Below are 15,888 nucleotides of genomic sequence, written 5' to 3'. Positions count from 1 at the left end.
AGACACTCTGAGCTGTCTCTCTTCGCTCTAATCCCATCACCAGCAATATTTTTGCAAGCTCGTGTTGGAGAGAAACAGATCCTCTCAGCGGAGAGAAGAAGCTTCCAGGCTGTGCTGGGTGATGGTCACAGTCTGCAGAAATGCTGAATGTCTCTGAGGAAGAAGGAGATAAAGAGAGAAAAGGGCATCAGAAATCAGATGTTGAGAAAGACCTTTTAACTGGCTTCACTGGAAAGCCAAGATGCCTCCAGAGATCATCTCCTTAAAACCAAGTTCCCTGCCCATCAGTGGGGGCTCTCAGTGTGCCTCTGTGGACTGATAGGTGAAAGATACCCAGATGTGTTGGAAAATTAGTGGTTGCCCAGTGGTATTGGAGAAAAGGGAGGAAAAGTGTTTGATGCAGCATAAAAACCAGATCTTCAGACACCTTACTATCAGCAGCTTCAAAGGCCAGGAACGTTCTCTTTGCAACAGAATAGCTGACACCTGGTGAGCCTCTCGAGGGGCATTCCTGATGCCTGATGTGGGAGCTAGAAAGAACAAGCTGGCTGCTGAGGGGGCCCAGTGATTCGCCCCAGCACAGCTGTGTTCCTCAGAAATGGGGAAAACTGGGGAGAGATACCTCTCTGCAGGAATTTGGAAGTCTGAACTGGGAAGAAAGGGCTCCCTGAGCAGATATCATAAAGGTTCATTTGCTGATCACAGTGGAAAATCAGGAACCCTCCAGAGAGGTCCTTCATGAGCAGGGGGTCCCCGGCATTTAGTCAGGAGGGGTGGAACCTGATGGAGCAAGACAAGCCGGGTGTGCTGGGAAATCAGGGACTGCTTGGAGGGCACTGGACAGGGGAATCAAGAACCACTACCTGCAGAAGTGTGTTACCAAAAATTACAGGGGTTAAAGCAAACCTAACCAAAACCAAACCCAAGTTAAGGACATGCGAGAAATGCAACAGGCAGGAGGGAAGTGGCTGGAGGAGTTTTTAGGAACCTATTTGGGATGCATATTGCTTTACTAACTCACTATTGCTGGCCTTGGCAAAAGCAAGGGGGAGAAGCTGGTGACAGTAATTGTTTTGACGCACAGCTGGCGGTGTTTCGCCGGCGCAGGATCCCGCCGCACCGTGCACTAGATGGCGGCATTGGCTCGGGACAAGGAGCCGGGAGGGACCGCGGAGCAGCCGCGCAGCCCCGGCCCCGCCGCGGTGTCCCCGCAGAGCTCCGCCGGCCGCGGGAGCTCGTGGGATCACAGAGAGGTTTGTGTTGGAAGGAACCTGCAAGATCATCCAGTCCGACATCCTGCCGCGGGCAGCAACACCTTCCAAGAGACCAGGATCCAGCCCGGCCTTGAACACTGCCCGGGATGGGGCATCCACAGCTTCTCCGGGCAACCTGTGCCAGTGCCTCACCACCCTTACAGTGAAGAATTTCTTCCTAATATCTCATTTCGGATTTTGAAGGGCTGGGGAGTGCCTGAGCAGAGGGTCCTAACTGGGCTCCTGACAGCCCCCAAAGCTTGTTAGGGAGTTTGCCGGTGTGTCCTCCTTGGTCCAAAACCTGTGTCATTTTACGTACAAAATGGGGGATGCTGACCTGGTGACAAGAAAGAAGACAGACACACAGTGCTTGTAGAAGAAGAGGAACCTCAGTAAGAATGAGAATTACTAAATCCTTGCAAAACCTGTCCTTGTGTGTGACTTCCTGTGTTTCTGGGCTCCAGGAGTGTCCTATGCCCTCCTGCCATGAGACCCTCTGAGACCCATCCGTTCAGGTGGGAGCGATGCCCTTTTCAGAGCACATCATACGACAGCTCTTGGAGGGAGCTGCATTGAACTGGCAGGCCAGAGGGATGGAAACCTAGGAGAGGAACTCTTGAGCATGATGGAATCCACAACTATGAAAAGATGCTTTGGAACTTAGTGGGAGGCACAAGATGCACTACCCACAACAACAGCATTCCCGTAAGGAGCTTGGTTTGATGGTTTTGCCTTTAGAAGGCAAAAGTAAAACCCTACATATTTTGGGTTTATTCACTAAAGTGTTGAAGCAATAGAAGCAGAGTACTAAGTAATGGGATTTTTTTGCAGGATTGGTGCTGATATTGTTCCCATAAATTTGTCAAGCAAATATAAAACTCAGTATGTTTGGTAGCCTACATAATTTGATATCGGGTTTTAACGTTTTATTGTTTTTAAAGGCTGTGCAGAATGCACAAAGACCACAATAGATCTATTTTTCTTGTTGCTCTTTTGTCAGATTATGCTATTTGCTAGAATTTAGCCTCTCACTGTAAATCCCTCAGAAGTCTTGGTTGCAGAACATCTGGACCTAGTTATGATTTTTTCTAATGATGCTGATCTTTCTTACCAAAAAAATATTAGTTTGGGATTAAAGGTTGTCTTCATATTCCTTTTGGAGGAGTCCTACACAAAGGAATTTGCATGTGTAACACTTTATTTGCATTCCTTAATCTCTCCTCTCTGCTAAAAGGGAATCCACTGGATTTCCTGTGGTTTTTTAAAGTTTTCATCCACTGTGCAATGAGTTTTCATGGCAAGGTCTAGATGGCTGGGGAGCTACAGAGTTGGCTTCTGTGAGAAGCTGCCAGAAGCTTCCCCCATGTCTGATACAGCCAATGCCAGCTGGCTCCAAGACACTGATGGCCGAGGCTGAGCCACCAGTGATGGTGGAAGAGCCCCTGGGACAACACGGTTAAATGGGATGAAAAGAACACGAACAACTGCAGCCAGAGAAGAGAGGAGTGAGGATATGTGGTAGGAACAGCCCTGCAGACACCAAGGTCGGTGCAAGGAGGTGCTCCAGGTGCCAGAGCACAGACTCCCCTGCAGCCCCGTGCTGCAGACCATGGTGAGGCAGGATACCCTCCTGCAGCCCATGGAGGACCCCAGAGCAGGCTGATGCCTGAAAGAAGGCAGTGACACCATGGGAAGCCCACGCTGGAGCAGAGTCCTGGCAGGACCTGTGACTCTGTGGAGAGAGGAGCCCATGCTGGAGCAGGTTTGCAGGTGGGACTGGTGACCCCAGAGGGAACCCATGCTGGAGCAGTTTGTGAAAAACTGCAGCCTATGGGATGGACTCAAATTCGAGAAGTTCATGGAGGGCTCTCTCCTGTGGGAGGAACCCCACACTAGAGCAGGGGAGAGTGTGAGGAGTCCTTCCTCTGAGGAGGAAGGAGTGGCAGAGATAACACATGATGAACTGACAGAAACCCCCATTCTCTGTCCCCCTGTGCTGCTGTGGGGAAGAAGGTAGAGAAAATCGTGAGTGAAGTTAAGCCTTGGAAGAATGGAGTAGTGGGATGGAGGTCTTTTAAGATTTGAGTTTATTTTCTCAATATCCTGCTTTGATTTGATTTGATTTGATTGGTAATAAATTCAAATAATTTCCCCATGGAAAGTCTGTTTTGATGTGATGATAATCAGTCAGAGATTTCTCCCTGTCCTTATCTGGACCAATGAGCCTCTTGTTATACTTTCTGTCTCCCATCCAGTTAGAGAAAGGAGTCAAACCACTACATTCTGGTATGTTGAAAATATTTATTTGAGTTTTGCACCTGTAGCTGTATCCTTATGGAAGCGCATCAGGTCTCTTTCCTTCATATGTAATTTGCTTTATTCCTGTTTCTGTTTATTGACCCCACTTGAAACAGGTTTCCAGATTTGTTTGGGTTATTGTACAGACTCTTGGTGTTTCCACCTCAACTCCACCGACTTGCCTTGTGCCACCTTGATTTGGAAATATTTTCCTATATATAGGAATAGTTTCTAGGAAGGAAAATCTATACTGCATAAACACTTCCAGGCTTTTGCTCACTGTAACTGCACCATGTCAGGCATCTGCCTATCATGACAGGCACAGTGAACAGCTGGGTACAAGCTCAGTGTTGCTGAACTCCTTTCTGAGGAGCAGACAAAACATGGAAGGGCTGGATGGAAGTGATGCAGAGAAAGGCTTTGTGTCTCGTGTAAACCAGCACTGCTCCCCTGCTGGGCTGCTGCCTCCTCTTCCAGAGCAAAGAGCCTGAGCAGAGCTGACCATGCACAGAGATGGGCCTGTCCAAATTATCAGAGAGAATGTCCCAAAATCTGGGATTTGTACCTGAAAGGCAGTGAGTCAGGAGGGGATGGGGAAATAACAAAAAATGGGATGTGATAAAACACGGTAAAATTATTGGCCATCCAAGGTACGATAGATTTGGGAGTCCCTCTTTTCCCAGCCTTTGTGATGGGAGAAAAAAAAAAAACAAAACCAAAACCGGTGAAAGTGGAAAGCTTTTCGTTCAAAACTGAGAGAAGAACCATTTTCACACAGTGAATGAGCAGATCCGAGGACGGATTGCCAGAGGAAGTCAGCGAGTAAAAGGAAACAGGGAGGTTTAAGGCAGACCAGGCACACATCTGAGCAATGAAACATCCCGGCTGGTAACAGGCAGTGCTGAAAGTGTTACCCACAGGAGGAGAGAGCATTCCATTGTGTGTGAGAAAAAAGAGCAAACCACTGTCAGGCACTGAGAGAATATTATGTGATTATGTGATTATTATGTGATTGTGTGGATACTGGATTGCCCCTCAGCCCCACGGGGGTTAACCAGCCTTTCCTCTACCTCCAAAGCATCTGGCAGAGAGAGGTGATTGAGCTAGACAGATCACTCCCACCTGAAAAAAAAATGGCAGCATTATCGTTTGCCTAGGAAGATGCTGGTACCACGCTGGACTGTCTTGCCTTATGTTGGTTCTGCTCCAGGGTCTGCCTGAAATTGCATGGGATGGTTGAAGCGGACAAGCCTACCTCGCAGCTCTTCTGCACTTCTCTAGCATTCAGTGGAGAAAGGGGGTAATTTTCAGTAAAATACGTGCATAGCTGAGTAGCTAAAGAGCTGTGGAGTCCAGACATGCTCCCTGGAGTGGGCTGGTTGTGACTGTTGGGTGTTGCTGCACTACCTGCAGCCTAAGGATACCTGAGTGCATTCACTACCTGAGTGCCTGAATCTTTTGGGGAGGGAAGGCAAGAGCCACACAGTAAGAAGGTCTGTTCATGTGCCTGCTGAAATAATGAACAGCTGTTCTGGCTGTGGTGACCTTCTCTCAAGAGAATCTTCCATCCCGAACAGGGAGCAGCCTCAGCGTGGGGACCCATATGGGAGAGATCACACGCGTGACTCTCATTACTGCGTGTTTCTTCTGGGACTGCATTCAGTGGCTGTTCAAGAGCAGTACCACAGTCCTCCGTGGCTGCTCAGGGGGGACGTGAAGAGCATTCTCTGACTGCATGAAACCTAAACACATTCAAGGTCTTGACAGGTAGGGCCTGGCAGACTCATGATTACATTGCTAAGTACATCCTTAGCAGGAAGAGAGTGACAAAGAGCCATAATACCCCTGGTAGATCTTTCAGAAAAATGTGAGGACTAAAGGAATAAATGAATGAATGAACAAGGACAGTCAGATGGGAGAAAAAAAAAGAAAAAAGAAAAGGAGGCTCTGAAATGCAGCAAAAAGGAGAGACTGAACTTGTGATTCTTCCTTCTCCAGTGGCATTTAATTTCCCCTTCCCCACTGTGAAAATGTCAGAAACGAACAGGCAACTTCAGTAAAACAGAACTGAAAGAGAAAGAGAAGGCAGCAAAAGCCTTAGAAATGGCTTCACACAGGCAGAGGTACACCCAGCTCCTTCAAATAGGCATGCTCCTCCACAAGCACACACAAGGGTCAGTGGACTTTTTCATCACATGAATTTATTTCAAGTTCTAAAATTAGTTTCTAATAAGTTAAAATGCTCAAAATGTGCAACAGGGCAGTAAGCAGGGCAGTGCAGGGAGAGGAAGAGGAGAAAAAAGTGAGCATGGGGGAAAAAACCTTGTCAGACTGCAGGGGAGATGGATGTCCTGCATCCAAGTGTTCCACCAGAGAAAGCCTGAGAGAGAGGCCATGAAGGAGGGGCAAAGAGTGGGACAGACACGTGGCACCGAAGCAGGCAGTAGCTGCTGGCTCAAATACGCCCAATAGCTCCAAAGCATCTCTGCTGCTGGCCACCTGACTGCAGTGGTGAGTCTGCCTTGCCCTGGCTGCAGCTTCCAGCCCCTCTGCAGGTCCAGAGCTCCCAAGGTCCCCAGCATTGCTCATGCCATCCCTAGCCCCTCCTGAGAGGTCTGCACGGTGCCCGTCTCTCTCTGCGTGGCCCACAGAGTTTCATCCTGCCATGCAGACTGGCCCCGATGCCCTGCTTCCATCAGCACTCCGTTTGCTGGATCTTCCCTTTCTGCTTTTCCTCCACGGGCTTCCATGGCACATTGACTGCAAACATCCCTTCCAGTGCTGGGAAGGCAGGAGCCCGTGCCTGAAAGGGAAGCAAGAGGCTACGTCAGACACAGGAGAGAGACTGAATGGCATGAGTCTGGGCTTCTCCCTGCCATGGGAGACAGTCCTACTGCTTGCAATCAGAAGGCTCCCGTTCCCTGCCAGAGCCAGGGAGGAAGACACTCTCTGAGACATACAATTTCTTCTGGGGAAGGCTGGCTCAGCACAATTCTCTGTGGTGTCATGGGCATAAGGAATAACAAAGACAGGACATGGCTAAGGGAGAGCAATCATTGATTTGGGCAATGGTCAGGCCACCCTCAGGTTTGATGGTATGTCAGATTGCACAACACCTTTCTGGAGAGGTAATAAAGGCATGAAGGCTTGTGCAAAATGAGATAAGAACAAATTAAAGACAGAACGACACAAGTGACTTTCTAGACAGTGAAGAAGAGGTAGATCCCAGGGCTCCTGGTAGCAGTATAGGGTTACACACAGACAGGACAGCAAGAAGGATGAGATTAGTTAGAAAATGGCACAGTGGGTGTGATCTCAGCTAAGACGAAGGGACTGGGGTTTGCTGACAGGTTTCTGCCAGGCTGAAGGGAAATGAAAAGCACAAGTCTTCAAAGACCAGTCATTATTGTCACAGAGAGTGTGAAAGTGCTAATGAGTTAGGCAGCTGATAAAGTTGAGGAGCCTCATTTGGAAGAAAGAGGATGAGAATATCATGCAAGACACAGATATTTTAGGAGAAGGCAGCACTAACCCGAGTGACAGGATCAATGAAATGCAACAGTACTGATCAGACATTGATAGGATCAGGGGATTGGAATGGGAATTTCTAATGTGTGGGCAACAGCCCATCGGGTGTGCACGATACACCACGGGGAGCATCCAGTTTCCAACCAGCGCAGGAACAGCAAATGCAGTCTCAGAGGATGCCAGCAGAGAGAGAGAGAGAACAAGAGAAGAGCTGATATCTCTGCTCGAGGCACCACCTCATCTGCACTCTGAGGGAGGACGAGCCCAGCGGGGAGCCTGTGCAGAGAAGGGTGTGAATCACAGAACCAGAGGGTGGTTGGGGTTAGAAGGACCTTTGGAGATGATCCAGTCCTGCTAAAGCAAGGCTGTCCAGAGCCGGTTGAGGAACACCCATGGATAGAGGAGCCGTGCTGCCACATGGGAGCCTGGCTTGCTCGGCACAGCAGGGCCATGGGGGCATATGCAAATGCTTTGGGGTGGTGAATATCCTGGAGGGATGACAGCTGTTTAAGCTAACAGCTGGACACCCATTTCCTGCTAGCTGAGGCTTTACAGGTACATGTTGAGGGGTTCCACTCCAAGGTTTTGGGCCAGAAAGGTTGGTTCTGATCACCTTGCCCTGGATTTGCACACTTTAAAGAGTCTCACAGAAAGTGTAGATTTCTGCCTCATATTATCCTTTACCATCAGTGCTGATTAAGGACGGATGACGAAGAACATGTCACGAGCTGCTCTTGCACTACCCACAGTGGTTTCTTAAAAATTTCCACCTTGCTTCTTTTGTGATGCTGTCTGCCTTCAGTCTCCAGCCACTGGGACTTGCTAAGACTTTTCATCAATTTTGTCACATCCCTCGTCTTCAGCTCGAGGCAGTTTCAAGGCTCCCAGCTCTTTCACCAGGGTAAGCTCTTCCAAACTTATCTCGCTCTGATCCCCAGCCCCTTCCCCACTAGAATTGTCATCATGGGTCCTTTCCATGAGGCTAAGTAGGAGGCAGCTGCATCACAGCTACTCCCAAAAGGTGTCTCTTGTCTGCAAAGGAAACCCTGAAGGATGATTTTGCCACGTTATTAATTTGCAGAGCAATAATATGAAAACTTCAGAGAAACAGTCTGACTTGTTTGCACAGTTTTTTCCCTGCGACGCGTTGGGATTAGTCCTGGCCTGGTCTTGGGGAATCATAAAGGCAAGGTACAAGGCAGAGTTTTCAGAGAACAAGATACTGCAAGAAGCAGAGCAAATGAAGGGCATTAAGTTGCCAGAAGCTGAGAGCTGAGGTGTGAGGGCTGAGCCAGAGACAGCAGCCCTGCATCAATATCTGTGTCTGGGCACCAGCAGGCATTGATACAGAACAGGAGATGGTTACATTAAAGCATCCAGCTAAGGAATGAGAGAGAGGACATCTACAAAAGCCTGGCAACTAGCCCTCCTCTACTACAGCATGGCTTGATCTCTGGGGGAATAAACATGAAGCTTTTCAAAGCTGTGATTGTTCCCTAGGAGGTTTTCCTCCTTCTCTGAAGTGTCTGACCTGCCCCTAAGGAATGCCATGGCTAGCCAGACCTGCCAATGCCCAGGTACAATGGGACAATGCCACAGCTTTCCTGTGTGTCCGTGACACCGTCAGCAGGCTGCTCCAGCCCCATACCTCCTCTGGCCACTGCGTCCCCAGGACCTTTCATGCTGTCTCTGGAGTAATCTGGGGAAGGTCAAATAAGGGTGGATGTACAGGAGAAATAACAGAAGTGGGGTGGTGGACACTTACCCTTTTTTGTAGGGCCAGAGCCACAACACAAATGGCAAGCAGGAAGAAGAGGGTGAGCGTGAGCCCAAATGTAATCTGCCCACTTAAGACAGAGGGAGCGCTGGAGACCTGGGCACCTGTGAGGAGGAACCACAGTTAGGAAGGAAGGGATGGTTGATTCCACACCAAGGAAAGGGTGGGACTGCACAGCAACAGGAAAAATAGGAACGAGGTCGGTGGGGAACTGGAAGGAACTGGTGAAAGCTAAGAAGATGGGATGCAAGCGGCCCAAGGGGTGAAGGACAGGATGAGGTTGAGAGAGGAAAGGGCACCAGAGAGCTAAGTAGGGTGAGGAGAAGACGACGTTTGCAGAGCCATGGGGCACAGTACCTGTGATCTGCAGGTCATACGCCACTGCTCCCAGTCTGCCTTCTGGGCCATACACACTACATTCCCAGGTGCCCGTGTCCTTTTGTGACACTTGGGGTATTTCCAAGGTAGGTCCCATCCGGGAGCTGTGGCCCTCCAAGCTACGGGGAGTAGCCACAGCCAGCTTGCTCTTAGTGGGGGCTGAGTCAAGGTGCGTCCACTGGAAACGCTCATGTCCCTGGGAGTGCGTGAGGCTGCAGATGAGCAGCAAACGATTCCCCTCAGAAACTGGTCCTTGGATGCTCGGAGTCACTGTGGCAAAGGGAAAAAAGTGACCTCAGGAAAGCCTACAGGCATGTCCACATCTCTTCCTCGTCCATTCTTCTCCTATTGCATCTTTTCTTTATTGCTTCCTCTAAATTATTTTCTTTGTCTTTCTCATTCCTAAGAGGAATAATCAAGCCACCTAGGAAAACCCCTGATTCCAGCAGAGTCCAATGCAGGGCAACGCCCTGAATAGAGATCTTGCTTCCTTGCCCCGGGGTGGGAACTCATGACCAGGAGCTCCCCATGCTCATCGCACAGACATGTGGGGATGTTTATCTGCAGCGAGGGACCCCAGCCTCTCCTCTCACCTGTAACCACGGCCAAGGTCACGTCCCTGCTGATTGTCCTGTGTCCCACCGAAACAGCGCAGCGGTACTGCCCTGCATCACCCGGCCCCACCGCGGGGAGATGCAGGGGGAAGCTTCTGCTGCTCACATTCTTGGAGATGCCCCTCTCTTCCAAATGTCCTCCTACAAGATGGCTCCAGTGGGCTGCCACCACACTCATCCCAAAGGCTCTGGGAAGGTAGCTCAGACTGCACGGGAGATCGGCTGCAGAGCCAGCTGCTGCATAGACCACGGGGCTGGCTGGGCCATCAAAACCTGCGCCAGGGAAAGAAGGCAATGTGGGGTGGTGCCTGGAAAGAGCCCCTCAGGGATGTGACTGACCTGGGAAGTGAGGACAAGGTGGGAGCTGGGAAGCTGGGGCCATGGGGGTGAGTCAATCACACCAAAGGGGTCAGGTCAGGGATGCTGGGGTATCAACACTGAGGCTGAGCTCACCTAGAATTTGCAGGTTGAATGTGGCAGAAATGATCTCCTTATCAGAGTACCGAAGCTGGCAGCGCCAGGAGCCCGCATCGCTCATGGCTGGATGGAGGATGGAGAGAGTCCCGGACAAGGAGCAGAAGGTCCTGGAGGCGGGGCCCGGGTGCTCGTTATGGAACCAGCACGTCTCCACAAGGCTGGCCCGGTGGCTGGAGTTGCAGCTCATCAAGAGCAGCTCACTTTCTATCACAGGACTGGGTGGACTGAGGGTCACTGCAAAAGAAGAGTTTGGATTGGGGGATGAGCTAAGGTCATAGGGGAGCCACCAAAGCAGTCCTTTGTGTCTGTGCTGCCCTAACTTATTCCTCAGGCAGCTCTCCCTTCAGAGCTGAGGGCAGACAGCGGGAAACTGCACTTTCCAGAGGGTGCTGCCTGTACTCTCGCCCGCCCTGCCAAACACAGCATCCCCACCCTATCCCACCTTTACAACCTCCCTGGTCCTAAAATCAACATTCCCCAGGTTTTCCATCCTCTCCTACCTGTGATCACCCCCAGCTCCACGTGGCAGCTGTACACCTCTGTCTTGTATTTCACCTGTGCCTCATACAGCCCAACGTCCTCGCTCCGGACGGGGACGATCCGCAGGGAGAAATTGCCATTGCGTAAGGTGGAGTCCTGGAGTGACACCCGGGGCTTCATGAGCTGTGCTGTCTTCTGCAGGCCAGAGTACCCAACTTCCAGCACCACGTGTGGCTCCTGGTGCACACTGGAAGCGGGATAAGTGAGCGGCTCATGCCAGAGGCAAACATGAGATCAAGGGAGGGGGCAGGAAGGAGGGAGCATGGGGAAGGAAGGAATATGGGGAAGGAGGGAAGATGGGGAAGGAGAAAAGGGACTCAAAGGGCCTCCAACCCCCCCATTCCCCTAGGAAGGACTCGTGTCTCTTGGGGCCCTGGCATACCTTCCCCCATGCCTCTTCCACAGCACAGATATCTTGTCAGGCAGCTGCTTTGAGCTCTCCCTTGTCTTTCTGGGGCTCAAGTGGCAGGGCAGCACAGCTGAACTCCCCTCTCTGACCCACACTTTCTGCTCCCTGCTTCTCACCTCCGATAATCCTGGTAGGATGTGGCCAGCTGTAACAAGATGGAGAGTTGAGCCAAGAGCGGGATTCAATATTATCCTACTCTGGGGTGGGGATGCCATCTTTGCCAGGCTGGCTTAGAATACAGCATGATATCTGGCCATCTTCTGTGGAGTTGGAAGGGCAGAAATTCTCCCTTCCAGCCTTTCCAGGGATCAAGTAACACCCAGACTCAATTACTGAGCTACTCTGCCCTCCCCAATATGTTCAGCCCCTCTTACCAGTGAAAGGCAGCAGAGTGAAGATGAGGAACAGCACCAGGGACACCAGTCTCATGGTGGCATCCAGGAGAGGGGCTGCTTCTCACTCAGCTCTGTGCTTAAGGATATCAAAGCTTGAAGATATCAGCAGAAATGAGGCATGGGCAAAGAAGGTTGTCAGAATGGGTGGGTGAGCACAGAGGGGTCAGTGGGATGTGCTTGCTCTCATGCTCTCTCTCTCTCTCCGATCAAAGCATTTCCCTAAATGCCTTTATACTGCAGGTGGGCAGCGAGTTTCCTCATATCACTAAGAGGATGCGTCACGACCAAGAAACCAGTACGAGCCCGAGGCACGTGAGGGCAGAGGAGGGAGGGACCAGAGACACTGCTCTAAGCATCTTTTAGTGGAAATTCTTTGGGTCGCTGTTGTTTTTCTTACAAGTTTCGCTACTATATAGCCAGTGGAAAAAGTGTAGAAGACACTTCCCAGCAAGTACCCTTCATGTTTTTCTTTCATCTCTTACCTTTTTTGGTTTGATCTTCCCGTCTCTTACAGATTCTCTCTAATTCTTTCAGGGCTTTTGAGAACATGTTGGGGTTTTTTTTCTGCTGTTCTTTCTTTTGTTGGTTTTCTTATTATTATAAATTTTTTTCCCCTTCTTTAATCTTTCAAATGTGCTGACTTCTTGGCTTTTTCTCATTGGTCAGTTCACAGGCAGCATGAGGAAAGGCTAATGCTCCATGCTAAGCTCCAACCAGGACACACGTGACTCATCAATCTAGAGTCCAGGGCTAGTATGGGACACACCTGAGGTGGTCCAAGGACACAGAGGAGAACATCCAGAGAGAAAAAATGAGCATGGAAAAGGGGGGCTGCATGCTGTAGCACTCTAAGGAGTGTGAGGAAGAAAGCCGCCTGCTCCAGCAGCTCTGGGGGAAACCCACTCGACTCGAGCTCATGTGCTGAGGGGGCTCATCCTAGCCCCCATGCAGCTGCTGACCTTTGCACAGAGAGATACATTTCCATCCACGTGCCTCATCCTGGGCCCCCTTTTTGTCTCAGAGAACCCCCACTGTTGTGGTTCACAGTTTCCAGCTACCCACTGGCTGTGACTCTTTCAGATTATCAGCCCTTCATGATGAGTGTCAGACACCCAAGCCCCTCAGTGGCTCATCCACCAAGGGCTTGGGCTTTTTCTGAGGCTGAGGGAAGGGAGGTGACTCATAGTGGCCGCTTCTTGACTGTAGAAGGAATTCTTGCTTGCTCTCTAGTTTTCCTCAGCTGTGTGGTGAAGGTGGAGGACAAAAGAGAGCCAGCGCTATGCTTTCCTCCAGCAGAGCTCTGTTGTAGGGACAGCTCTCAGGTCTTTCATCCCATGTGGCTCTTCAGCCTCCTGAGTATTAGGACTGCTGTTCAGGTGTAACCTTGTGTGCCTCCATGTCCCTGAGGGGCTGCTCTGCAGTGGCCCTTCATGCCCTCTCGTGTGACACAGCCCAGGGGATTGCACGAGAGAAGAGGAGACAAGTGAAGATGGGGGAGAACTTGTGACAGTTGTCAGGAGGTGTTTTTTCCTCCTGTTCAAGAAAAGCAGTTTGTGGTGACCAGTTCAAGCAGAAAACATCAAGTTCTCTTTCCCTTGAATCAGCAGCGCAAGAATGGTGTGAGTGTGTGGGTGCAGACGAGAGAGAGAGAGAGAGAGAGAGAAAGAGAGAGAGAGGAGGGAGCTGGAACTGTGGTGGGGAGACACGTAGGGCTCCACAGTCCAGCACCCTCTGCTCCCCTTCTCCTGGCTTTTTTGGGGGGACACACCGAGCTCACTTCTCTCCCCCTTCATTTCAACCCTCCCTGCACTCATAGCCTTGGCACCCTGGCACCGTCCCCCTCTCTCCCCCTACACCATCCTGAGCGGAATCTGTACTCTGGGAAAAGCTTGTCTCTTGTAAGGACCGGCAAAGGAGAGGATGCGCTTCCATCCTGCTGCCGCTCCCCCGAGAGGCGGTCCCAAGGGACCGATGGACAGCCCGGGAAAATGACAGCCATTGCCTGGCACTGGGGGGACATCTGGGGCCCAGGGCTTATTGTGCTGAGTGAGCACGTTGTGAAATGAAGGTTTTGGAGGCGCCGTTTTACTCAGCACCAGGCTATCTTTAGCAAAGACACGGTGACGTTTCTGGCTAACGACCCACTTTAAATGCTGACTCCTCGAATGGCATTTTCGTCATCTCCCAGAACAGGACCCCGGCGCAGAGATAACAGTGACCGGAGAAAGATCAGCACGGGAACGTCTTCCCAGAAGCGCCTGTGTGAGTGCCCTGGGCGGAGAGGCTGCCAGGCACCTGTGGGACTCGGGCAGAGCCATGGAAATGACAGGCAGGCTGCAGCGGGAGCGGCCCGGGCAGGGAGACCCGAGCCCAGCTCACTAAAGGCTCCTTTGCCCGTGTCCGGCGTCAGTCGCTCCAGCCAGGTTCCAGGCACAGCCACAGCAGACACCTGGTGCACGACCTTAATACACGGCTTTTCTTGTCTGTCCTGGCATGCCTTACAGATGCAAACCACCCTGACCAAGAAAAATAGGAGCAGGAAACGCTGTTCTGCAGTATCATCGAGTTAGTGTCGCTGAAGGAATTTTCTCCCGCGTTTCCAGATTGCCGTGGTACCATGTTTTCCTCTGAGACATTCCACTTTCACCTTTTGGTCCTTACAGCATCAAGTCTGAAGCTGGTCGCAATCCTCTGCTTTTATGCTGACTTTCTGAGGTGCTGCAGAATTTATTTGCAGACTGTAGCTGATCTAAGAAACCACGCCGTGGCTCGCAGCCTGGGTTATCAGCTGCTCTGGGTGTTCCTGAGATAGAGCGCTCGGCAGAAGGACCTCGTGTAAAACGAACTGATCACCGTTTGCCCAGCGCAAAAGCAAACACAGCAAGCGAAAACAAGTTACTCACTAATAAGAGATAACTAATAGCTCCATGGCGAGGGACTGTAAACAAAAAGCAGCCACACCTGGGGAAACAGAAGGGAAAGTCTGGCAGGGATGTGGTGTGAGCAAGAGCTGCTGGGCAGGTTGGTACTCAACAGGCGCCTGCACAGGCAGCAGGGTTTCCAGGGATCAGACTGGGATTAAATGCAAGACTTCTGGCACCGACTGGGAAGCTTAGGGAGGTAAAAGACATCTAAGGTCAGCTGCAGAGGGGAAGGAGTGGAACTGCCCTCTCTGGGCACTCGGGACAGATGCAGTGGTCCCCATGCCACCGCCGCGTTGCTGCAGCGGGGTCATGCAGCAGCCCCCTGAAGCAGAAAGAGGCAGTGCCCACATCTTTGCAGGCTTTGAGTGAAACGCAGAGTGGGGAAACGCCTCAAAATAGCACCCCTGGGGTAAAGGGATGCAAGCCACTCTATCCACACAGAGAGCCACGGTGGTTTCTACCAAGGCACCAACCCGAGATGCATTCTGTGTATGAAATTAAGTCGAGGGTGGACACAAACTTCCTTTTTTGAGGGAGGAAGTGGCTGCTCCACTCTTTTTTCTGTCCCTCTGTGATGCCTGGAAGCAGCAATTTATCCCCCTAGGGGCAGGGATATTCCACATATCAGAGGGACCCATTCACCTGTGGTGACTTTCCAAAAAGGAGTGAGGAGAAGAAGATTGGAAAGGAGAAAGTTCACATCACTCAGCAGATCTGGGTGAAACCAAAATGTGCCCCTGCAAAAGTTCTTGGAGTGGGAAGAGTGGCTGGATGCCTGACTGGGAGGCTTTTCTGAAAAGGGTTTTTTTTCAGGTTTTTAGGGGTTTTTAGAGGGTTTGCTGGATTGGCAGTGCCTGAGTCACCACAGGTCTCTGATATAGTGCTGAAGAGAGTCTAGCAGTGGCCAGCTTCCCAGAATCCCACAGGAACACCTTTAGGAAAGCATAGCTTTATGGGGTTTTGGACAAACCTGCAGCCTTTTCCTACAGTGCTATAAGGCAAGCACCCTTTGTATGACAATCCTCAGCAGACAGCTGAGTATCCCAGAGAAACCTGAATTAGAAAGTCAGGAACAGCACTGGGAGGTGCTGGCTGAAGCCGTGGGCTGCATTTCTGCTAAAAAAAAAAAAATAAAACCTGGTGATTTAATTACTGAAGAGAATCTGCAGCATTCATGGGCATGTTTGGCAGCTGCCAACTTGTATCTGGCCAGCATTTGCTGTGGAGAAGTGTGAAACTATTCTCTTTCAAAAGACCCTTCCTGCAGGAAAGATGGGATGCTGCAGGATCCCCTT

The 15,888-nt window shown here is 50.8% G+C and overlaps 1 protein-coding gene across 1 annotated transcript; it reads right to left on the bottom strand.

Moving 5' to 3' along the window:
* Positions 1-5,732: 5,732 nt before the first annotated feature.
* LAG3 (lymphocyte activating 3) lies at positions 5,733-11,933 on the bottom strand. Its single transcript, XM_038138977.1, has 8 exons — positions 11,649-11,933; positions 11,248-11,419; positions 10,826-11,052; positions 10,302-10,559; positions 9,828-10,121; positions 9,214-9,504; positions 8,845-8,960; positions 5,733-6,354 (listed from the first exon to the last, which is right to left on the bottom strand). The coding sequence occupies exons 1-8, from the start codon at positions 11,701-11,703 to the stop codon at positions 6,247-6,249; spliced, it is 1,521 nt and encodes a 506-aa protein (XP_037994905.1). The 5' UTR covers positions 11,704-11,933; the 3' UTR covers positions 5,733-6,246.
* Positions 11,934-15,888: the final 3,955 nt, after the last annotated feature.

Source organism: Motacilla alba, chromosome 1, assembly GCF_015832195.1.
Source record: "Motacilla alba alba isolate MOTALB_02 chromosome 1, Motacilla_alba_V1.0_pri, whole genome shotgun sequence".
Taxonomy (NCBI): Eukaryota; Metazoa; Chordata; class Aves; order Passeriformes; family Motacillidae; genus Motacilla; species Motacilla alba.
Note: the sequence above shows the minus strand (reverse complement) of the source record. Positions and strands in the feature narration are given on the sequence as shown.

Excerpts from the sequence above, each read along its gene's own strand:
- LAG3 (XM_038138977.1), bottom strand. The coding sequence starts at position 11,703 with ATGAGACTGGTGTCCCTGGTGCTGTTCCTCATCTTCACTCTGCTGCCT. Across the intron at positions 11,053-11,247 it reads TGGAAGAGGCATGGGGGAAG|TGTGCACCAGGAGCCACACG; the intron begins GTATGCCAGGGC and ends TCCCGCTTCCAG. Across the intron at positions 9,505-9,827 it reads GACCTTGGCCGTGGTTACAG|TGACTCCGAGCATCCAAGGA; the intron begins GTGAGAGGAGAG and ends CCTTTGCCACAG.